Below are 24715 nucleotides of genomic sequence, written 5' to 3'. Positions count from 1 at the left end.
TGTACCGAATTAGCTATTATCAGTTTCTGTTTAAAATGTACCCATGTACAGCCAACTGTTCAGGCAAGTTTTTGAATGTATATTGAGTGTCTTTCTCTACTATATATTTCGCAAAATACAAGAGGTGTTAATAAAGCTCAGTGAGCCAGTGATGTAAGAAGGAGTAGGCGTCCTGTGTGGAGAGTTATAAGCTCCGGGGTCACAGGGTCAGGACTGAAACCTGACATCACGGCTTGAGTATGCAGAACAAAAATACATGTCGGCAGAGCCCTGGCAATAGTCGGCTAATTTATGGGTGCTATAATGGACTTAACCTCTGTGTATCTTCAGTAAGAAACAACGCAAGAGATATGGAGTGACTCTTGCCACTTCTTATGTCATCCTTGATTAACTGTGAGCCTGGAACCTCTCCAGAAAAGCAGATTAATTTAATTTAGTGACTTGGAATGGCCACCTAAATGAGTTTAGTATGTAAAATGTAAATTAAATATGAGCAGAACCCAGCAGTTTTCGTTTGAGAGTTGACAGTTCTAAATAAGATCTGAAAGATGTGACTACTTTGAAGTAAATGAGGCTGTTTGCATAATGCTTGTATAGCCTATAGGTGAAGCTTCTGTTTAAGAGCATGTCATTTCAAGTCTTGCTCTGCTGGGTTTCAGCCTCTCCTTAATGACATGGTTCGAGACTTTGTGAGCCACATGAGCACTGACTGAGAAGTTGAAGAAGAAAAAAAACTGTCCAACCCCTCTGAAGATTTCCTGTTTCATGAAAAGTGCATACTGTGTGAGTCATATAGGGCAAGTCCTGCCTGGTGTATTTACTCTGCTCCTTCTACCCGGAGCTGTGAAGGCGTTTCGGGGGAGCAACAGGCGGACCGAAGAAAGTCCACGGAGCCTGGATATTAACCCGTTGTCAAGGCTTCGGTTAGCCTAATTAATGAGAGAGGGGAGTGTATAGTCCGTCTCTAAATGGAGCTACTTCGGTTTTCCGCTTTTTGGTGTGGAGCGATACTCTTTGGTAGTATTCAGTTCGAGGAGGCGGGTGAGTTAAACTTTGTACTTCGAGAAAAGTTGACAAAAGCTGTGGCTGCGTTTTATCCCAGCTGCGACGTGAACGAAGCGTTAGCGAGCGCTACAAAGTGACAAATTGCCTTCTTTTAGGAAAATATTATAGACTTTACTCATTGTTTGTGCATGTGTTTTACATGTTCCTGTAGTAGGCTACATTATTACACCGCTTTATGTAATAAAAACAGCAGAAGCTCCCGAAGTGCGCAGGTTATTGAGTCTTAAATGCTTCATTTATTTAACAAGCTTTTGTCTTGTTTTGCTAGCACTGTAACTATTCCTATGTCTTCCTGAAACTTAATTTCAGTTTACTCGGCTAACTGTGAATGCTACATTAGCTTTTGGGAGAACATCACCTGTTCGCAGCCTTTAAAGCTCAGATGGGTTATCTCCATATTTGATGTGCAGCCACAATGCTAACAGGTCTAGCAGCCCCCCTGAGGAAGACAATGTTTTACCTTCATCTGTCTCAGACTTAGTCCCAGCGGCACCAAGTGGCTTTGGCTGCTCCTAATCCTCTTTCCCCCTCTCTGCAATTACATGTAGCCCTGGGTGACAATTACTACCATTCATCCCTTCCATAGCCCGCCTCCTGGGTTTAAATGGCATGCTCTTTGAGAGGACTTGCTCTAATGATATAATTACTCCGGCTCAACCACCTTCCCACCACTCAAGCATGGACTATCCCCTCAGTGCTGATTTACTTAACCTCACCAACCCGCCAGGCATAGTTTTAAATTGCTCTGTCAAGTCTGGAGTTCAAGTGTAATATTTTGATGTTTTTGTTTGTGTGGGAGTCTATGAGTTATAACTAGGCCAGAAAGCAATACCCATCTTAAATATCCTGCTAGCTTCCTGTGGAAGTATCAGGATGCCATGATTGACATATAGGCCTACTGCTCTAGATTTGCTGCTCTTTCATGCTGCAGGTTGTACAGTATTTCTGCTGCTGCAAGCTGAAGGTCAAACCCCACTCTGCAGATTGGGTGAAATGACACAGTGGGCTTTTTGTGCATGGTTAAAAGAATACAAGCAAACTCGCACAGCACCTTTTCCTCAAGTTAGTGTGAAGTCTGAGGCGGACGGATACTGAACAGACTTCTTCACCATCTCCTGTCAATAAGTCTGGTTTCACTTACACTTCCTTGTTGAAAACATCTCAGGTTGTGGTCATGTGAGTCTTGTCAGTACCATCTTTAGACAACTAGCTACTGCTTCAGATGCATCACACATGTTTGTTTACAATGGTTCTTCCGGAGGTAATCTGTAAACCACAGTATGGACAGTATGTGCACGTGGAGTCAGCACACAGTCAAAGCGTGATTATGTTGTATTACTGTAGCAGCACTGTCACATGTTTTTTCTCTTCCTGTTTTTGTGATTTGGCTATTTTGATTTCAGTTTAACTTTCAGTGTGTATTATTTTTCAACACAAACTCTTAAGATCTGGAAGGAGTACATTCTTCATCATATCTCTTTCACCCTCACCCTCTCTGTTTACTCAATAGATTCACAGTGAGTGGCCTAACTTCATCGTACCACTTGAGTCCACAATTCATCATGTTCTAACAACATCATGTGAGACATATTATTTTCCTGGTAGGGTCATGTCCAACTCTGTCCAACTCTGAAAGCCACAAGATCCACTTTCTACTCATACTTAATATGTGGTGGAGAGTACTCCCTTTTGGGAAAAGGAAAATCGGAAAAGACAGGAGAGATTGTTTGTTTATCTTCAGTGTTGCTCCATCTCTCCTTTCTGTGCCAAACAGAGGCATGCTGCCTGGCTGAATTTGATCAATAATAGCCTCTTTCTCTCTCCAAACATTCATAGACACCGATACATAATGTTGTCCTCCCTGTTTTTGATATACATGAACAGAGTTGGTGCGACACCTTTCTAGATGGGGAGCCGACTCATCGGCTTGACAAATTAGAGACTCCTTAGTGAGGAGGTGCATCCGTGTTGCCTTTGTTTGTTGTTCTTGCCTGTCTGGCAGTTGTCTCCTCAGATAATTATCAAACCCACAGGCACTCATCACACAATCCCGTCTGTCTCACTGATATGGGTCTGCCTGCCAGAAAAGTCAAGTCTTAACAAGACCAAAGAGGTGGATCCCACTGCGTGCCGCTCTTATTGTTCAGACTTCGCATGAAATAAATCTGTCCCCTCTAGGATGAAATAGTTTGGATTTTCTTGTGGTTACGTTGAATATCTGCCTATACTCATCGGTAAATTCCAAAAGACTCCCACCCTTTAATTAGATTTCAAGTTTGTTTTGCTTTTCATGTTAATGAATAGCATGTATACTCATATGTTTGATCATCGTGGGAGTGTTTATAATTTATTAATAGGCTGTCATTTTAATGCTGAACTTAGTCAACCCAATTGTGCATATGAAAATGGGCTTGAGTCTGTTTTATGTTTTTACAGAGTAGACTGAATGTGTTTTGTAAACCCAACTCACTGTCTTTTCTCTTCTCTCCTTTTCCAGAAGCCTCTATAATGAAGCCACGAAGGCTGTGCAGGTTCTGTGATGTGCGGGCCACCAGCTGCACAGGTAAAGGGAGCTGCAAGGTGGAGTGTGACATCACGTCCATCTGCCCCAATGACGATGATGTGTGTGTCAGTATCTGGTAAGTGTCCTCTAAATGCACTTTTCTATATGAATGAAAAGCCAGGGTTATGATGCAAACTGTTTTAGTTTAGTATAGTTAACGTTAAAAAAGCATTTTTCATTACATTTACCTCTTAGGTAATACTACATGTACAAACTAGGATGGCACTCAGAGCGGCAGGCCAAGCCCAAATGCCCTATCTCGCAATATTAATGGAAGTGAAAAATAATTGGTGTATCCGCCCCGTGATTCGGATCTGCTTCACAATTTAATGGGTTCTTCCTTAGCCCATGCTACACCCTTCCACCATGTTTCATGAAAATCGGGCCAGTTGTTTTTCCGTAATCTTGCTGACAAACAACAAACCAAACCAAAAACATAATCTCCTTGGCGTAAAGCTTAGATCGGGCCCAAAAAAATTAAGCCCGACCCTACCCGAGCCCGTGCACGTTGTGTCCGAGCCCGGCCCGGCCCGACACATTAACTGTAATTATGAGCCCGAGACCGATTTAAACCCGACAATTTTTTAATACGTGGGCCGTTATAACTGACGTTTTCAACTACAATTCCGGGTTGTTTGAACTACAGAAATCTGTTTAGAATTATCTTAATGAATAATGCAACAAGGACGAAGCATGTAAACTGTGTTGTTTTGTTTATTCAGAATGGAATGGATCGCAAATGGATCCGAATGAAGAAACGTAAAAAAAACTCAACACATTTCTCAGTGAGGGCTTGCCTCGCCCTCAGGGGTATGCTTGGAGAAGTAACATTGTGTAAAATGGTTCCATACCTCCGACTTTCCTCCAAACTTGCTCAAAGTTAATTCTCCTAGCTGTTTTTCTTTTTTTCTTTACATCTTCAAGCTCCATTTTGCGCTTAAGCTACACAATACAGCACAGCATGCCCGGTGCAATGCGTGCGAGTGGAGGAGACGCTGTGCTTGACACAATAACTTGTGCAACTTTGTAAACATTTGTTACTTAGGCCTAAAAATATAGGCTATATAATATTTCTGATTATGGCATAGCTTTCTCCCCACCCAATTAGGCTAGTAAAGTAGGCTAATGATTAAAAAAACACAAATGCTTGATCAAGGGCCCAGCAATGGGTAGTCTTTTTTTTAATCAGGTTGTTCATCATTTCCTCCCATAAGCCCTAAAATGTCTTCCTTTAAGTGACCGTTTCCTTTGAACACTTTGTCAGTCAGCATTTGTGTGAAAACAGTTGGCTGCATCATGAAGGCATGTGAGCGCCTAAACATCCATCAGCATCAAATCTGACTCTGAATGTGAGAAACAGCAGGAAGCAGATTTGTGTTTGTGTCAAAAGCTTAAGGCTGTGCTGCTGTTTCTCATTATATTAGCTCAGATCATGCCCGCAACATCGCGAGGTCAGCAGAAAGCTAATGGCACATGGACAGCAGCCCCTCTTTAAAATGTTCCTCATAACTGCATGGCCAATGCTGCCCAGAAGGGAAGCAACATTTAAATCTGAATATTTTTGCAGGTTCAGGGTTTTCCTTGTTTCCTGTTTGTCTAAATGGTATCTCAAAATCTCGCTGTTTGTAAATGTGACCTCTGTATTACAGTCATTTACATAATGCTGAGACTGAGGACTGCTGAAAGAGACAGATATGCCATTTACAGTTATCACTGCATCACTGTACGGCTTAAAATTGCATCATTTGCACAACTGCAGACCTTCCATCATTGCCTTGTTACATGATAATACACATCTCTGAAAAGGGGACTTCACTGCCAAAAGAGTAAGCCAAGATTACAAATCAAACGTAATCCAGTAAACGGCAGTATTTTTTATGTGTTTTCTCTTTCCAAGGAGGAAGAAAGATGACAATTTCACCTTTGATACAGTTTGCCACAACCGATCTCAGAAGCTGTATGGCCTGTCCCTGGATGATTACAACAACACCAAGTGTGAGATGAAAGAAAGAAAGGGCATGGGCTCACAGTTCTTTATCTGTTCCTGCTCTGAGGATGAGTGCAATGACCACATCTTCTTTAACTCCTGTAAGTTAAGACAAAATTACTTTGCCTTCTAATCCTGCATTTTCACCCACTCTTGAACTTAGTGAGCTTCTTCAACCAATGTATTTTTTGAGATTTGTGCCCTTTTAAAACAAAACAATATGGATTTGGTAAGATGCATCCATCGTGCACTGGAAATACCATATGTTTATTTATGTTTCATAAAATGGGATGACAATTAATTTCGTCTTCCTAAAAATGAAAGGAATAGATCAACAAATCGAGAAATACGCTTATTGGCTTTGCTGCAGAGAGTTAGATGAGATGATTAATACCATCATGTTTGTATGTTAAATATGGAGCTACAGCAACTTAATTTAGCATAAAGACTGAAGCATGTGAAACAGCTAGCTTTGCTCTGTCTAAGATGACAAAATCTGTAACAGCAAAAGAAAAGAACTCTGACTTTGTTACAGTCAGGCTAGCTGTTTCCCCGTTTCCAGTCTTTAAGCTAAACGGCTGCTAGCTGCTGGCTGTAGCCTTACATTGAACAGACAGATGAGAGTGGTATCGATTTTCTTATCTAAAACTCGGCCAAAAAAAGCACAAATGTATTTCCCACAATTTTGACTCCTACTCCTTTTAAGTATTTCAAAGTTACATAAGTTCCTTATTAGTCCATCCCTCTTGCATTCGTTCACATTGGAGCAATAGTGCAGTAACACTGTTTTATGCATGTAAAAATGAGACATGCACAGACTTACATCTGTGCAACATAACATGGTAACGTCATAGTCCCCGTCGGCCTGATATTATTATGCCATTTTCTATCAGCTTGTCATGTAAAGCGTCATGAATGAATACTAACACGTGTGCACTGTAATGCCCTCCAGATACATGATTACAAACAGCTTTTGAAGACATTAGCTTGTAGACTCCAGTTACAACATTGGCCCTAGAATCAGATGTATTTTGACTACAGCAGCCAGGCAGTAATAACACGGAGGTACATTTCTGAGACCTGGCTCTGCACAGAGAGCCAAATTGAAAGCATCTGCACAGTACAAACCACGTAATGGAAATATATTTGCTTACTGTTAAGAATGTCTGTGCACTGTCTGTAACTTTTTAGTGACTAACATGGGACAGTGTAGTAATGAAGGAGCTCCAGCTAAAAACAACAAGGCAACAATGCCAGTAAATTTGGTTGAATCTACCTCTTCCTCCTTTAGCTAGTGACCAATTGTACCAAGCATTTTTTCTGATTGAGCTTTCACTTAAGGTATTTTTCTAACAACTGAAGGATACATTTAGGAAAGCCATTACCTTAGTTATAGGAAATACTAAGTTATTTATTTATTATTATTATTTTATTTATTTATGTCACATACCAGCTGAAATACCTCAGAGTTGCCATGGTAACAGTAAACCCTCATTGTGTTCCTCAAGTGACCTAAGGGTGTTTTTAACCATGTTATCAGAAATACATTTACAAAAACTTTTAGAAATGACCTAACTTGAGAACAAGAAGCATATGTTATTGAATATATGAAATAATCTACCAGGTAAAGCTTCAAAAAGTTTAATTAGATGAGAGGATGGGTACCACTCATTTCTGCCCGTAAAATATGAAGCCAGAGCTAGGAGGCGGTTAGCTTAGCGTAGCATAAAGACTGGAAAAGAGGGGAAATACCTATCCTGACTCTGTTCAAAGGTAACAAAGTCCCTCTACCAGTACCTCAAAAGCTATATCTGTTTAACCTGCACAAAAATAGAAACTTTGATGTGCCCAGGCTATTTTTATTTCCTGGCGGGGAGCAATGGTTTTCTGGAGTCTCAGCTGACAAGACTCCCGGGAGTCACTGAGCTTTGTTTTGTTGCAGATTTTGTTACCATTGGATAGAGCCAGGCTAGCAGTTTCCCTCTACTTCTAGTATTTATGCTAAGCTAATTGTCTCCTGTCTCCAACTTCATATTTAACCAACAAATAGGGGACTTGTACCGATCTTCTCATCTAACTCTGGGCAAGAAAGCAGACAAGCTTATTTTCCAAAATGTTTCCCAAATTTCTCCAAACTATTTCTTTAAAGAATTATTTCACTTAACAAACATTGCTCCAGAGCAAAAACTTTTAACTGAAGGAAAATCTTAAATCAAGAGGGTTGAACCATTTGGGTACATCGTGCCCAATCCCCCAAATTTTAAAGATTATTTTTTGGGCTTTTCCGCTTTTAATTTTTGACAGGACAGCTAGGTGAGAGAGAGGGGGAAGACATGCAGGAAATTGTCACAGGTCGGATTCAAACCCTGGACCTCTGCGTCGAGGCATAAACCTCTCAGCATATGTGCGCCTGCTCTACCCACTGACCCAACCCAGCCACCCAATCCCTCAAATGTAACACTAAGACTGTGAAAGAGTAATTCACAGGTTTTGCCATTCACAGAATCTTTTCTCCTGTAAGTGAGGGTTTTGGCCGAAGCTGAGAGAGTCCGGGAGGCACAGTGACAGGTTTGTTGTGAGAAATAGCTTCTCGCTCTACGAAAATAAAAACAAACTGTCTGGGGCCATGTTGAGGATTTCAGACATGTGGTTTCCTGTTTAGAAAAAAAAAATTGGAGAGAAGCAGAGGGCTTCACTGGGTAGTCTGCTAGATGCCTTCCCCGTTTGTTGCCCTTATTTCAACCCAACTCTGCTCATCACATCTACATTTGCCTCCAGTTTCTTTAAGCAAAATGGGGAAAATGTGAGCACTTTTCTGCTTTGAAACTTTTGGAATCTTACATTTCGCAACCAAAATGTGAAACCAAAGTAACTGCTAATTTTAAAATGTTTAGGAAAGTTGTGCAGTTTAACAACTAGACAAGACGTCGTATAAATGATTCAATTTAGAACTCATCAAACTGTGGACCAGTTGGGGTTTTCTTCTTTAGTATGTTTTGTCTGGAGATATAGTTTTTATAAGTCTGTTTATGACTGCAGCTTCAAATACTGGACTATAAACACAGCACAAGCATAAACTTTCACTGTTTGCCAAAACCGTAGCAGCTCCCAGACACACCACCACCTAAATTATAAGAATACTATAAAGAGACACAATATGTGGTTGACTGGGTTAGGGTTTGGAGCCCAGATGCTAACTTTAGCTTTCTGATGCTTATAGACATTCCACAGGGACAGCTCAGGTTCCCCTGCTGCTCTGAGGATATTACTTTACTACTAGTTAGATGCAGATACAATCTGCAGAATTGTATTTCTTTGTATTGTGGGTGACAAATAGTTTTATGTTAATGCTCATTCCATAAAAAGCACAGGTGGAAAAACATCGTACAGAGAGAATCACTTTTGAATCAATACTAATGTGGTTGACAAAATAATCCCCATGTAGTAGCTGTTCTCAAAGCTTTGGATATAAATATATACATATTAGGGCTAAACGATTTGAGGTAAATATTTAATTGCAAGTTTTTCTGCGAGATATTGAGATTTCGAGTTGCAATTATTATTTTTTAGCTACATATTGCACCTTCTACGATCATGTAATAAAAAATAAATGAAAAATCCACTGAAAATAGAGATTTCTGTTGACAATCTGTGCTATGTAACAACAGTATTCCAGCATTTATCTTATGAAGAAACGGTAAATATAATTATGAAAAGAGGAATACAAAAATGTTAAATTAGACCAAATATTTCACATTCGATAAATTGCGGGCTTCACGATTAGCTAATCATATTCTTTCAAATCGCGATTTCGATTTGAAAACAATTAATCGGTCAGCCCTAATACATATTACATGACCTTTATTAGCAGATGGAGTTTGCGCAGTGGTCGTGAAATTGTTCAAATTTCCATTTTTTTAAGAATGTGTGTCATATACTGTATGAAGATTGTGTGTTATGATCAAAAGATCCAGATGAGCCACTAAACATAATTTGTATTGCGATTATTTAGTAAACTGTCTGTGTCAAAGGTCAAGAATTACATTTTGACGTGTTGCCTATTTACACAACCAGCAGCTCTGTTTTTTTCAATGTTAATGTAAAAATATTACAGATTAGTACAGCTTAAAACTCAACTATGTAAATGTGGGCATCATCTCAATCTTTTCACTTTTGTTCCCTCAGACATGGATTCCCAGGTGGTGGCGGTCATCTTAGTGAGCCTTGTGCCTCTGCTGGTTATGGCTGTTGTCGTCATCACTTCTTTCTACTGTTATCGGGTCTATCGCCAGCGGAAAGCCCGCTCCAGACGCAAGAGGGGTCTTCCACTGGACTTCAGTGATGCTCACGCCATCATGATAGACAACGAAGGTTCCGACAGTAGCTCCACGCACGCCAACAACCTCAACCACAACACAGAGCCGCTGCCCATTGAACTGGATGTTCAGGTTGGAAAAGGTCGCTTTGCAAAAGTTTACAAAGCCAAGCTTAAGCAGGGCTCCTCAGTCAGCGAGGAGCAAGGCTTTGAGACAGTGGCTGTTAAGATTTTCCAGTACGAAGAGTACGCCTCCTGGAAGAACGAGAAGGACATTTTCTCAGACGCAGACTTGAGACATGAAAATGTGCTTCACTTCCTGACAGCAGAGGACAGGAAGGTGCAGAGACAGTGCTGGCTGATCACAGCCTACCATCCAAGAGGAAACCTCCAAGAGTTCTTGATCCACCACATCATCAGCTGCCACGACCTATGGCTGCTGGGGGGTTCGCTAGCATGTGGAGTGGCGCACCTTCACAGTGACCACACCCCCTGCGGTCGCTACAAGGTGCCTATCGCACACAGGGACATTAAGAGCTCCAACATACTCGTGAAAAGCGACCTGACCTGCTGCCTGTGTGACTTTGGCCTCGCCCTCCGCCTGGACAACGCTCTGTCTGTGGACGAGCTGGCCAACAGTGGGCAGGTAAAGCCTTCTAATCCTAAATTTGGGGATTTTATTTAGTTTTGCTTGGCTTTTTTGGTCCTCTCAGAGATTTAAAAAAAAAAAATCATCTCCTTATAATTTGCGCAGACCAGAGACTCTGACTCAAGTTTGAGACTGGGACTCGAGTCGCTCTAAGACTTTAGACTCAACTCAGACTCGAGATGCGGGAATTGTGAACAATCTTTATTTTTAGGAAACGTCTGATGAGCTGAATGTTATTCCCCTCCCTGGGTAACCTATATACTGCCTACGCAATGCGTAACATATCTGTCCAGGGCCACACGTGAAAGAGGGCAACAAACATGTTGACCACACCGGGAGCTGCTGTGCCGTTCATCATAAGCTTTGGCTTTAAAAACGTATAGAGAGGAGCTAAATGCAAAATGTGTGGTATCAAGATAAAGTGTTCTGGCTCAACCACTAGATCTAATTTTATCATGCACCTGAAAACGCACACTGATGGGATAGCTAACATGTTTAGCTCAGCATTGGCCATCTAACGTTAACTTGCTTCTTGCTTTAGCTACGACGTATGGGAAGTTAACTCCGTCAGTTGTTTGCTAGATGTTGTTATTATTATATATATACCTATGCATTATTATAAGCAGCCTGGATGAACTCAGCAGGTGATACAACACACATTATAACCACGAGAGACTTGAGACTTGACTTGAGACTTGACTTGGACTCTAGATCAAAGACTTGAGACGTGACTTGGACTCTAGATCAAAGACTTGAGACTTGACTTGGACTCTAGATCAAAGACTTGAGACGTGACTTGGACTCTAGATCAAAGACTTGAGACGTGACTTGGACTCTAGATCAAAGACTTGAGACGTGACTTGGACTCTAGATCAAAGGCTTGAGACGTGACTTGGACTCTAGCTCAAAGACTTGAGACTTGACTTGGACTCTAGCTCAGAGACATGAGCATCTCTGGCGCAGACGCACCAGACACAGGCCATCCCAGGCCCTGCCAAACATTTCTTTGAAGATATTTATCAGACCTTGAACAGAGCCGTGCTATCAATCACACTTTTCATTTCTGATCCTCATCACACAGGGACTCCATCTCTAAATATTTGGCACCCTCTATATCTTGGCCCCAGATGGATAATGCTGATAGAAATAGTGTTGTAAGTGTTCTGAGGTGGACGTTTTATAATAGTCACAAGCAAAACAGGCTTGATTGATTCTTAATGGACTCATTATGCTGATGTAATAGGCCAGAGTCACATTAGACTCTGTTATGAAAATGACTCATTATAAAAAGGCCTCACCCTTAACTGCACAGCACACCTAATGCATTGTAATGCCCTTAATGCATTCGGTGGAAGCGCCAGTGAACACATTTTCCAAGGTGGTAATTATGTGAAGACAAGCAACGTGTTGTTGAGCACCGAGCTACCTTTTGTTTTTCCAATTATTTTATAAATCAAACACGTTTTTAATTCAGATAAATGGGATGTGACAGCTTACTACAGCACAAAATAACTACCTGTCACTTGATTAATGCTGGTAAATAATTCTTACTGCTAAGATGGTCTATGTAGCTAGGCTTTTTCAACTAAACAACTCCTCTGTGGTATTATGGACTGTAATGACGTAGACATCTTTTTCACCCTGTTTTCTCTCAGGTGGGTACAGCCAGGTACATGGCCCCGGAGGTCTTGGAGTCTAGAATCAACCTAGAAAACATTGAGTCTTTCAAACAGGCTGATGTTTACTCCATGGCTCTTGTACTGTGGGAGATGATCTCCAGGTGTAATGCAATTGGAGGTAAGATATGATCAGGCACACATGATTGTAGGATAAAATGCTGGTCATTGTCTCCTCTAATTCTTAACAGGAAAGCGAATGAGCATATTTCCCAAAATGTTGAACTATTCCTTTGATTCTATTCCCCTTTCCTGCCCTCAGGACCTGTGTTTTGTGGACACCTGCCTTAAACATGATACAATAGCATTAGTCTATATTCTCGATGTTCCACTTCTGGGATTGTTCCGGTGCCGTAGGAAATTCTGCCGGATGCATGTCTTTACAGCTAGCTAGACTCTCTGTCCAATCTGAGTTTTCTCTCATACGACTAATACAACTTTTGAACGTACACATTCCACCAAAACAAGTTCCTTCCCGAGGTTATTTTGCAGCGCCGCCCATGACGATTGTGATTGGTTTAAAGAAATGCCAATAAACCAGAGCATGTTTTTCTCCCATCCCGGAATGCACAGACACACAGTAAAGTTAATAGTAGACATAACTCTGTTTTTCCTTTTTAGAGATTAGCCGAGTGTAAAGGAAATCAATAGAAGCACTGATTGATGAATTTCCCTTTGTGGCCTGTGTGAATATCTCAGAAATACTGTAAAAAGAAAAATTGCCTCCACAGCTTGCATGACCTCTAAGGAATATGAGCACATTGATGGCTTTACCAATTAGGAGCGCAGTGAGCAACTCCACCTCCACCAAGTTCACTTACTACATGTGTGACATAGTGCGACAGGACTTATGCGTGTGTCTTCCACGACCCATTTATCACTGTGGGAACAAAATCTAAAAGTTTCAAGCGCACAATCCATCTTGTAGAAGTCTCAAGGATCAGCTTTCACATTACTAATGTACCATTACTTATGTGTGTCATTCTGTAGCAAAAACAAGGCCAGGATATGTGCAAATAATAGAAATGGGTGATTATCTAAAGGCAAACCAAAGTGCAGTATTTCATGTCGACTTTCATTTGTTTGTTTTCACTTCCCTTTAGTGTCTCTGTGGTCCAGTTTGTTTCTGTGACTGCTCCTGTCTCCATTGTGTCAGAGCAATGATTGAAAGCCGGGTATGGGCATGAACGCTTCTACTTTGGCGTTTTCCTATTTTGCCCCCACGGTTACCCCTGGGGGCCCTCCTTAAAGTGTACTGCGCAGTAAGGCTGCACAAGAGTCCTCTGAAGAAAAATATGGGCCAGAGTGACCCACAATCCCCCTTGCTTTTCTTTCCCAACAGCAATAATATGTGTGCCCTGTGGGTACACCTTTTAAAAGAAAATAGACTATTTCCTGTTATGCAAAGAACACAGTCCCCAAGACAAGCGGTTCTTAGAATGAAGTTGTAAGTAGGGGTGTCTCCTTTTATATGAAGATGTTTTGCGGCTTGACATTAACAGCTTTATTCATCCCAGTCATCCTCCTCCACTCATTTCGTTTAGTTGTGAGTCTTTCATTCCCTTTACAGTTATTTAGATCTCGACAAAAAAACACTGTACATGGCAGCAAACATTATTTTAGACCCACATTTTTCTGAATGTCCTTGCACAGAAACTTTCTCGACATTTTTCTGTCTCTTTCTTCCTACCTCTAGGCAGGTGAGGCAGCAGTTAATTACTCTCCCTCTGCACAGAAACACTGTAGACAGCCATCTAGCTTTACTCATGCCGACAGACAGACCGGGAGGACAGGCTGGCGCAGATTTACTGGAGGGAGGGGAAGCAGAGGGGTTCCCGTCCCACCCTTGGACAAGAATAGAAACAAAAGATAGAAGCAGCTGGAATAGTTCATGTTTTTCTGTACATCTCTATCCACTTTTCCCAGACTTGGCATGTCTTCGAGACAAGCAGAGAGCTGAAATCTGTAGTTCATTAAGGCCAAAAGCCAAGGAGACGTTTTCATGCTGAAAGGGTTCAGACGACGTACAAACACAGCCAGCCTCTTACCTTGATAGCCCATGAGGAAGGTGGTAAGAATAAATTGCGTAAATAAGAGACAGTAATTTGGTTTTGCTCCACTAGCAGCTAAGAAATCTCCTTGTGTATTGTATGCTGGCAGAGATCCGGTATTGATTCTGGAATTGGAGCACCATGAGAGTGAAACTGATGTGTTTACAGAGTGCACTAAAAGAGTTTCATGCTTTCACGCTGCTGGCCTCTTTTGTCCCTGGAGGTCGTGAGTCACTAATGACACCCTGAGAACTTCCCTCCTTTGAGACAAAATATGAACATGTGTGGACATGCACAGAAATTCAGAGTGACACATCCCAGGGCATCATTATAAAGGCTGAGGTGAAGCCCTGGTTTCCTCTCATCTCTGATGCCTCCCGACTGTGTGTTTGTGAAAGACTGATCTGCATTGTGCGTTTCAGTGGCAGGCAGCCACTCTGTCACTGTTCCTGGGGGCTGTGGTCTGATCTTATATATGCCAGGTGAGAAGAACACAGCCGTCTGTCGACAGTGCCAGTCAGCCAGCCATGAGCCAACACTTTGCTTTCTTTATCTTCCAAGACTATGAAGACCGAGGAAGAGTTAGAGTGAGAGGGAAACCGAGACATCAACACACCTCGGAGAGAAAGAAAAGCTGGATTCAAGGCTCAGGCCTTTTTTTATCTCTGCCTCTGTTCCCTAAAAATGTCTCTCCTGTGTAATTTAGCTCGTCCAGATTTAGGGCTTGGAAAGACTATGAGGGCGTTCCACAGGCGGGTGGGGCTACGTAGGGGGATAATAGTGGAGTGGTGTTGAATGTGGAGCTGCAGACAGAGAAATGCCTTTAGTCCCTAGAGGGAGAGGTTGGGCTAGACTGGAGAGGAGGAGAGGTTAGGGCAGCTGCTCTCCAGATGTCAGAACATCAACTCCTCCAGGACTGGAGGGCCTGATGGTCCTGTGTGTGTTTGTGTGGGGTCTACCATAATCCAAATTTTGGGACAAATCTAAACAACTTGATTGTGGATGAATTAGGGACAAATTGTGTGTGGCAAATTTGGTTTCACTGAAGTTGCATCCAGCGTGAGCTAAAATAGTTTTTTGGTCTTCTTTAATAATGGTAAGATAAAGGTTAGTGGCATGTATCAGCTATAGTTAATGGTAGGGTAAGCCTCCAGGCTAAGTCAATGCCATATGTACAAACGTAAGCTCTGCTAACGTGCAATGCACATGTATACATCTGTACTAAATGACTTTAACAACCTGTGAGGAACACAAAACAAGTGTCACAGCCACCGCAGCCTAATGAAAACCAGCAGAGGCGGCTGGGAGTGGATTAGTCGAGCAGTTGAAGACTCAGACTCATTTTGGGAAACGGACAATGTTATTGTGATCACATTACTAATTTATTTCCAAGCACATGTTGAAACTCTGTGTGGATCTGTGCTTTTTTGCAATATTTATGTGTTTAGGTGACAGGATTCTCTTTTTTCATCATCATGCCTTGTTGAGCGTAATTAGACAAACATTAACTTCTGTGGGCAGCAGCACAAGAATATCAAACAAAGTATCAGATGCTGGTTTGGATTATGCTCACTCTCCACTTTGCTGTATCAATTTAATGGTTTGTGTTTCTCTTTCTTTTTGTTTTGGTCCTGTTTGGTGGACTAGTGCAGTTTGACTATTAATATCTAAACATATACGTCTATGTGCTTGGGCAATAATCAAAACAACATCAGTGCAGCATGTGGTCATTCCCTGTAAGACATGAAAGAAGCCATATAGTCATTAGCTTTGGAAACATGGCTTTACTGTCATGGATGTATATCACAAGGGTGACCTTCATTGAGAAGTATCCCCCAGTCTGCAGTGTGTGATTCAACTTAGTTTCTTTTGGCTGCAGATTCTCAGACAGTTTCTACGGGAATGACTGACAACTGGCATGGAAAATAGACATTAAAGCCTAACTCTCGCCAAAATGCAACCTAGGGTCTTTTTGTGAATGTACCCGAGTCAAACTTTCGTTTTAAAAGCAAAATTAGGACGGAAGCGCAACTTTTAAGATTTACCGTATTTTCGTTTTCGGTCAAATGGCCTTTTGAATGGGAGAGCTAGGGGCTACTATGATCACGTCAAAATCACTATATTTAAAACACCAAGAAGGCTCGACACAACATGAGACTTTGCTCGAAGTATCACTAGGGTCTCTACACATGAACTCAGCATTGAGAACAATGTTTGTGTACACAGAGTTTACTAAAAAGAAAGGTTCACAGTAGTGTCGATCTCCGAATGCGAATGCCCGCTTCTATTGATTTTAGTGTTGTTTCATTCTTTTTCAACTACAAGGTCAATATTGTTTTTCACTAACAACAAAACGACACTATCTTTCATATCATATTAATTATATGGAACTAAGCTTTAGTAGCTTTCCATCTTTACTCTCCTCCCTGTTACGTTGCATTCGGAGATCGTCTATTTTTGACTGGCAAGATGGCGTGAGCGGAAAAACCAACCGCTATAGTGAGTTGTTAAAACCTTTCTTATTATTAAACTCTGTGTACACAGTGTTCTCAATGCTGAGTTCATGTGTAGAGACCCTAGTGATACTTCGAGCAAAGTCTCATGTTGTGTCGAGCCTTCTTGGTGTTTTAAATATAGTGATTTTGATGTGATCATAGTAGTGCCCCTAGCTCTCCCATTCAAAAGGCCTTTTGACCAAAAACAAAAACACGGTCAATCTCAAAAGTGGCGCTTCTGTCCTAATTATTCTTTTAAACGAAAGTTTGACTCGGGTACATTCACAAAAAGACCCTAGGTTGCATTTTGGCAAGAGTTACGCTTTAAGGATGAAATAGGTGCTTGGTTTGCAAAAATTTACATCACTACATGTCAGCTGTTGTAGAAGACATAGTGTAAGTTCCTCATTGTTGCTGTGCTGAACTTGTTATATTGCTTTGCAGAAATCTCGTCAATATGCAGTGTGTGACTTTTTGCAAACCACAGCACTCCTCGCTTGCCCTGTGTTGTGTTTTCAATAGCTTTTGCTAGTTCAGAGTTTAATTTCAGGTTGGCTTGAAAAAAAAGCAAAAAACATCTTTCCCTTTTAGAGCAGGGTTGCCCAATCTTTCCATCCTGGAATACACACTTTTGTTTACACTGCAAAGTACTCAGTAGTATGATTCATATATTTTGGACCCATTGTTTGGAGTTGAACATTTGAAACATGTTTGCCCAAAAGTTTACAAAGTGGATTTGCAGTTCAGAACACAGTTATACACTTCCTTGGACCTGTCAAAACAAAAATAAGCAACTGTCTCTTTTTTTATATTGACTGATGGTTGGGTGGGGCCATGTTTAAGCTGTAATGCCAAACCAGAGGGGAAAAAAATTAAAAAGGAAGTTTCAACCTCTGAAAAAGTCCTCTGTTTCTCTAGTCTGTGTCCCAGAAACCACCAATCCCTGTTTGTGGTCATCATAACTTCCAGTCAGCTTCTTTTTAAAAGAAAAGTTTTGAAAGAGTGAAATGAGACCTTCATCTCATCCTACAAGCGTGAAGTGGATGGTCTATTCCAATCAACACTTTAGCGGATAGTTGAAGATTACATTCATTCATTAAATTTTGGCATATAGTGGCCGGGTTGGTACGGTTGGTTGAGCAGGCGCACGTGTACTTAGAGGTTTATGCCTCGACGCAGAGGTCCAGGGTTCGAATCCGACCTGTGACGATTTCCTGCGTGTCTTCCCCCTCTCTCTCTCCCCTTTCTCACCTATCTGTCCTGTCAAATAAAGGCGGAAAAGCCCAAAAAAGAATCTTAAAAAAATAAATAATGTTGGCATATATAATAGTCTGTAAACGAGATGTGTCAGTTCACTTGCAGGAACGACATGTTGGCCTCCAGAGCTGGCTGGCACTGCTTTGTTCCAGTGATGTAAACTCAGAGTGACAGATTTACATACGGGACAATGCAGGACAAATCTGCAATGTGTTTCATTCAGTTTATGTTTTGCAGTCTGTGTGTATTTAGAGCCAGATAGTGTTTTGTAGAACCAGCTTATTGCACAATCAGTGACTGGGACTGCCTTGTAGGTGTCTGTAATGGAGAGCTCAAAAACGAGCAAGTCCAGCTTTAGGTTTGTATGCACGCTTAGAAAAAAGAAATGATAACTAAAGAAACAACAGAAACAGGTTCTACTACAATAAAATGTAGATGCAGTACCCAAATACTGACAAATACTACCAATTGCAGGGGACTAATCGCAAGCAGTTACTCTACTATATGCCTATACTGTCTATTTCATAACATATTTTATGACACTAGATAGCAGCTACAGCATCATTGTAAAATGTATCTACTTACTCTGTATTTTTTGTTTTGATGCCCATCATCATTAAGTCATTAGTTATGATACTTTTCTCACTTCTTGAGAAAATTCAGTCAGTACAACATTATTGTGCAATAACTATGTTTGACTCAGTTCACTCTGTCAGGTTTAAGCTATGTGTACTCTAGAAGTACATAGCTGTCTTTTTTAATAAGGGAATTATAAAAGGTCCATCCTGACACAGTTATTGCAACATATGAGAGGGATCATTGTTTTCAACAGCCGCCAACAGTTGATTTAAGGCTTTCGAAGCAGCCTGAAATAAACAAGTGGAAATTGTGTAATCTGTGTATGCTGTTTGAAGAACTTTTGTCTTATGTCTTTGTTGAGGCATTCTCTGCCTTTTCATGTTCTGGTCATCTTTTAATTATTGAAAATCCACTTGAACTATTCACTACAACATTATTGACACAGTCATGTGCCTCATCAGGCTTTTCTTATCTCTATGGATTCTCTAAAACTTGTGTTTTCTTTAAACAAGCCCTGTACGCTTCAAAGCAAATTGGAATTAGAATTGTTGTTTTTACTCCAAGGATACATTAATTCATGTAAAGATAAGTTATCTTTGGAAACTCTTGACCCACCCTTTCCAGGCTATATCCTTCACACCAGTCTTTTGAAATCTTGCTCTGAGTAAACTTAACTGGTAAATTGCTTTTGACAAGCATTTTGATAATAATAAGTGCGTTTCTTCAGCAAATCTCCCCCTCGGCCCCTCTGTCGGCAGCACAGGATTCTTTAGTTGTTTGTGCTGCTTCCGTGCTATTTAAAGTTTGCAACCTGCAGTTTTAATTTAGAGCGCACAGGGAATCCTTTGAGAGGTGTTGTTGATGTGTGTGCTGTGGGCCACTGCCATCTGATCTTACCTCTCTATTCAACAGAGCTGCATCGTTCAGTAGATGGGAATCTGTTTCAAAGTGTGTAAACAACCGCAACTCACAGGCTAATATGTCTGTACCTATATTGTGTGTGTGTGTGTGTGTGTGTGTGTGTGTGTGTGTGTGTGTGTGTGTGTGTAGAGGTGAAAGAGTACGAGCCACCCTTTGGGAACCTGAGAGAACACCCGTGTGTAGAGAGCATGAAGGACAGCGTTCTCCGAGACAAAGGAAGACCTGAGATCCTCGACAGCTGGATCAGCCACCCAGTAAGAGGCACCACGCACACAGACATAATCAATCAACATTTAGTTATATAGCACTTTACAGCAACCAGCAGGTATCCAAAGTGCTTCACATCAGAAAACGAGAATAAAACAACACATCATACAACAAAAAGAATGAAACCTAGAAAACGGTAAAATCAGAAAAGGTTACATAGAAACAGGAGGAGGAGAGTGAAATTGTCACACCACTACTACGTATTAAAAGCCATTCTAAACAAATAGGTTTTGAGTTTGCGAATATCAGGGGGTAACTTGTTCCAGAGTCTCGGGGCAGCAACGGAAAAAGCCTGATCACCCCACCGTTTATACCTTGACCCAGGGACTTCTAAAACCAGGTGATTTGAAGGCTGCAATGACCGGTTCAATTCTAAAACGCACAGGGAGCCAATGTAGGGTGTAGAGAACGGGAGTGATGTGTACACGTCTAGATGTACTTGTTAAAAAGCATCTAGACGTAATAAGTTTGTTTGATATAGTACCTTTTTACAGACAAAGTCACAAAGTGCTTCACATGATAAACATTTGTAAAAATACAGTAAAACCATACATGCTGTCTATGACGAGCTGCTGCTGTGTGAAAAAAACAACTTTGAAGCTGCAGATTTTATTTTCAGTTTTAACGTCATCATTCTCCTGTCAGCTGAAGTGAATGCTTTTTATCATTTGTCAGTTTTTAGTCGTGTCTATTTGTGACTACAGGTGCAAATTTACATTGATGTTGATAAATGTCTGTGCTACTTTATGTGCATTATCCACTACAAATAAAAATAAGAAATATATATATATATATATAAACTAATAAATAAATAATGAATTAACAAGTCCGGCTGGACAACCTACAAAAAGCATAATATAACACTTCTCAACCAAACTGTTTCAGGAACGAAACTAGGAACTAAAAGTCCCCTTCGCACATTCCTGTTTGCGTTTTCTGGCAAAAATTAGGCAAATTAGACAGATGACAAATTAAAGAGACAAGAGCTGTGTTTGAGATGCAATTTTGACATACAAGGAAACAACAACATAGAGTCATCCTGTAGTTCTTTGTACAGTATTTACTGTTGTTACAGGACAAAGAAATGTTGATCCCTTGTCTTAATAATAAAAAGTGTCATCCAGTACCTTGTTTTGTAAATGAAACTGTACACAAACTAAAGCAGATGCGGCGTCTTGTGTTCGAGTTGTTAGCGATGTTTTTGGACATTTACCTGGCTGGTGACGTCATGGCACCAATTCAAGTTAATTAATATTTGTTAGTAGGCCTGTGGTGACTCTCGGCTCCTTAGCGTAACGAGGAGTGAACCCTCTTGTCAGTCGCATGGTCTTTGTCTAGGGAGGCGGGACTCCTGGCGGAGAGACAGAACGCTAGTTGGGTTGAGAGTTGGAGCAGGGTTTACCGCAGCCCTTTTCAGTTAAGGCGCCGTCAAAAAAAAGAAGTATATGAGCGAGACCGCCGTGTTACTCTGCGTCCTGTTTTCTCCCTTTCATTCCAAACCACACAGTTGACAACCTGCAGGTGGAGGCGGTGGAGACAGGCTCGGACATAAACGCCACGGGCTGCTGTGGACTTGTCAGTCTCGCAAACGGTTTCAGGAAAGTTGCTGCATGTGTCCGACAATGCACAGAGCATTAACCGGTACAAGCCTACAGCTGTCAGTGTGTCAGAGGCTCCCGGACGGTGAACTGAGACTCCGTTACCTGCTTGTCAAAAATCGCCACTTACTAGCTAATGAATTAGCCTGAGGTAAACGCTAGCTATCAGTAAACAGAAGTGACATGGTGGCTGGCATGTGTGTGCGTGTGCGCGTGCCCCCGCGAAGCTCCGACCTACATACAGCAGAGGAGCAAAAGAGACAGTACAAGGAAAAAAAAAAAAAGAGTACAAACATTTACTCGCCATGTGGCAGATAGCCAAATAGATAGATATAATTTATTAATTATATATTATTATTTACATGTAATATTTAGTGTTTAATAAATAATTGTTAAACGTAGTACACGAGTGAGTCTGTAGTCTAACTCACAAACACTCGAGGAATGCTGCAAACATTTGACAGCCAGTACGAATTGCCTGGGAGAACATACGTGTCACAAACGGCAATTCCACAACTGTACAACAGTGTGAAAGACGACATACTACAGGAGGTCAAAGACATATTGTGGATATTTAAAATGTCTTCCAGTTCCAGTAAATATTCTTTAGAAATAAAAGTTTGAGCTTTGAAAAGGTGTACCTGCGTTATTATGCCATTATCATTATATTAGATGAAAATGGTCTCAGAACGACAATATTATCGTTTATCGCAATAATTTCTGGGACAATTTATCGTCCAGCAAAATTTGTTATCGTGACAGGCCTATTTGTTAGCAATACTTACATGCCTTTGTGCCTGAATCTTCCGCCTGCATTTTCTGTGGTAAAACATACAAGTCTTAGCATTAATATCATTATAAATGGTTTGTGTAGATTAATATGAGCAACTGGGCATCATAAACAGATACGGTTATCATTGCAATTGTAAGTTAAGATACAGTACGTATCTTGACAATTTTGCTAGAGCAGCGCCTTTTTTCTGTTCCAAAGTACGTGAAAGTACCCTGTGGAGTTTTTGACCTCTAGTAGCACTATGAAACAGTTTTTTATCAGTGGTTCCCCGTTTGTTTGTGCATGAGGATGCACGTGCATGCGGGTGACACAATACATAGTCCTGCCAATGGTTTCACACAGCAGGGAAGCTAGTAAATGCTAGATGTAAACAAGGCACAATTTAAAATACTTAAAGAATTGGCTTTGTAAATGTTCTATGTGGAAGGAAATGCACTCAGCAGTTTTGTGAGACCTCAAGGACACAAAGAATGTGTTTTTTTTTCTGTAAGAAAACTTCACAGAGCAACTTTAAGCTTAGTTTCAAACTATTACTGTTTTGTATTGCGATACAACATAGGCATCATAACTTTGATGAAAGGAGGATTTGTTGCAGGACTTTTGTATTAGACAGCATTAGCTTGTCTGCTTGTACACACACATATTGACACACATAAACACACAGATGTAAACACATAAGCACACATGGAACATGTGTAGTTTCAGCTTGAGGTGATGATATTCTGTCTCAGTCAGACTTGTCCCAAGTTTGTAGTATTGACTGATCATTTCTGTGCTCCACTGCACCCCGTGCAGGGCATCCAGATGGTGTGCGCCTCCATAGACGAGTGCTGGGACCACGACCCGGAGGCCCGTCTGACAGCCCAGTGTGTTGCCGAGCGCTTCGACGACATGGAGTACCTGAACAAGCTGTCTGATCGCTCTAACTCAGAGGAGAAGATCCCTGATGAAATCTTAATGGTGGATGAGAAGTAGAGCTCAACAGACACAGTGCCCCCCCCAGGGCAGCAGAGAAAGTACAACCAAGCAGCTGGAAGAGAAAGAAATTGCAGTGGATGCAGTGTTTGCTATGGGTTTGTCAGAAATGTGTGACAGAGTAGCAAACTGGAAAATCATGTAGATGAACTGATACCAGAGATGGACTTCCATGTACAGATCAGGACCAAGCATAAATATCGACACCAGGGACCGACTTCTACATGCTTCAAAGACTGAATCAAGTCACATACAAACAGGGAAATTACATTATAAAGCTTTTTTAACCAAATACTATTTGCACTTTATCAATATCTATGCACACCAAATGTTATATATTCAGTCTGTCTTTTTTGTTCTGACAATACTGGTTATTATAATATAATGTTAGGCATAGGAAATCAAGGGACAGCACGTATTTAGAAAACAGGGTAAAAGGAAGCAATGTAATATATTAAGACAGTTAATAACACTACTATGCCCCTTATAGTCTACTTGACTGCATACCTAAACGTTTTCCTAAGTGGCATGGTGGCCTTGGATATAATTCTGCAGGATTGGATTCAGGGTGCAAGTATAATTTCTTGTGCATGAAATGGAGAAAAAAAACCACAACAAAGAAATAGAAAACCCATCCAATGCAATAATCCACAGGGAAAGTTGATATTATATCTCAAGGACTATGAATCGTAAAATAAAGACAGCAAATTCAGCCTGAAAGGTAGGTGTATATGCTATAACAGCTGAACTATACATTTTGTTACATAAAAGGGAATTCTGATCCAGCAGTCAGAAAAGATCTATATCAAAGTCATTTTTGTATAAAAGCCATAATTAAAATTGTTACAAGTCTCAATGTGTCAATCTTTGTGTTTTTATAGCTATCATATTGCTTTATACTTTGAACTTTGGTGCCAAAGATTATTCCTCTAAGGATGTTATATGAGATGATTGGCACCATAAATTCTATACTTAACCGTTATGTAATATTTGATATCTCTAACATTGAATCAAATGGCTCCCTGTTAATGTTGCTAATAGGGTAGTCATTGTGATACGTTACAAAAGTACACCTTATGCACTGAAAATATGCTTTTAGTATGGAGCGATATAAGCTAATTTATTACCGGAGACCTCGGCTTCTGCAGGAAGACAAGCTCACTAAAGTCATGGCCTTGGTGATATCCCATCAGTTGCTCTCAGGCTTGGAACATGAAGTTGATGTCCCAGTCCTGGCACACTGTGACACAACTTAAATCATATCAGTGCAAGTAATGCATGCATGCATGCCTCATTCTGGCATTTAAACTTGCATATTCTATCATGCACACTATATAAACAAGGCATTTGCAAGCTCATGGTAGCAATTCTCTATTGATTGACAGACAGTGCCTAATGTTTTTACATTGTGTGTGTTTGCGTGTGTGTTTGTGCTAGATGGGGTTCAGCAGATCCACACAGTGTTTGGCATTGAGTGTGTCTACAGTGTATTTTGTCAATAGACCTTTCATCCTGAGCCCACAG

At 40.9% G+C, this 24715-nt stretch overlaps 1 protein-coding gene across 1 annotated transcript; it reads left to right on the top strand.

Moving 5' to 3' along the window:
- The first annotated feature begins 766 nt into the window (after positions 1 to 766).
- Positions 767 to 24043, top strand: LOC144528673 (TGF-beta receptor type-2-like). Its single transcript, XM_078267418.1, has 7 exons — positions 767 to 1041; positions 3563 to 3704; positions 5526 to 5716; positions 9801 to 10576; positions 12235 to 12376; positions 19688 to 19812; positions 23012 to 24043. The coding sequence occupies exons 1-7, from the start codon at positions 969 to 971 to the stop codon at positions 23189 to 23191; spliced, it is 1629 nt and encodes a 542-aa protein (XP_078123544.1). The 5' UTR covers positions 767 to 968; the 3' UTR covers positions 23192 to 24043.
- Positions 24044 to 24715: the final 672 nt, after the last annotated feature.

Source organism: Sander vitreus, chromosome 14, assembly GCF_031162955.1.
Source record: "Sander vitreus isolate 19-12246 chromosome 14, sanVit1, whole genome shotgun sequence".
NCBI lineage: Eukaryota > Metazoa > Chordata > Actinopteri > Perciformes > Percidae > Sander > Sander vitreus.
This window is presented reverse-complemented; position numbering and strand designations above follow the sequence as displayed.